This window comes from Calidris pugnax, unplaced genomic scaffold, assembly GCF_001431845.1.
Source record: "Calidris pugnax isolate Ruff unplaced genomic scaffold, ASM143184v1 scaffold464, whole genome shotgun sequence".
NCBI classification, from domain to species: Eukaryota; Metazoa; Chordata; class Aves; order Charadriiformes; family Scolopacidae; genus Calidris; species Calidris pugnax.
Window position 1 is genome coordinate 8,810 of NW_015091164.1, and position 769 is coordinate 9,578.

General features: G+C 47.1%; 1 protein-coding gene across 1 annotated transcript in view; it reads right to left on the reverse strand.

Annotated features, from left to right (window-relative positions):
- Nucleotides 1-608: 608 nt before the first annotated feature.
- LOC106898214 (glutamate receptor ionotropic, kainate 5-like) overlaps nucleotides 609-769 on the reverse strand; it is a gene marked incomplete at its 3' end in the record, with an annotated part of 19,212 nt that continues 19,051 nt past the window's right edge. The window contains exon 11 of the mRNA XM_014959329.1: nucleotides 609-747. Coding sequence (XP_014814815.1) covers nucleotides 609-747 — 139 coding nt within the window. The remainder of the gene's footprint in view (nucleotides 748-769) is intronic.

Genomic DNA, 769 nt, shown 5'->3' on the forward strand with positions numbered 1-769 from the left:
CAACCCAACCCAACTCAACTCAACACAACACAACTCAACCCAGCTTAACTCAACTCAACCCAACTCAACTCAACCCAACTCGACTCCCCAACCCAACCCAACTCACCCCAACTCAACTCAACTCAACTCAACTCAACTCAACTCAACTCAACTCAACTCAACTCAACTCAACTCAACTCAACTCAACTCAACTCAACTCAACTCAACTCAACTCAACTCAACTCAACTCAACTCAACTCAACTCAACTCAACTCAACTCAACTCAACTCAACTCAACTCAACTCAACTCAACTCAACTCAACTCAACTCAACTCAACTCAACTCAACTCAACTCAACTCAACTCAACTCAACTCAACTCAACTCAACTCAACTCAACTCAACTCAACTCAACTCAACTCAACTCAACTCAACTCAACTCAACTCAACTCAACTCAACTCAACTCAACTCAACTCAACTCAACTCAACTCAACTCAACTCAACTCAACTCAACTCAACTCAACTCAACTCAACTCAACTCAACTCAACTCAACTCAACTCAACTCAACTCAACTCAACTCAACCCAACCCAACTCACCCACCCACCCCAGACAACCCACAGGACCCCACCTTTGGCCCGGTGGTCCTCCTCTTTGGGGCAGTGTCCTCCTTCCCACCACTTCCTCTTGAGGATCTCCAGGCGGTTGTTCTCCTGCAGCTGCAGGATGGCCAAGGTGATCTCATCCCGAAAGGGCGAGCCTGGAGAAGGAGATGGGACACACACACACACA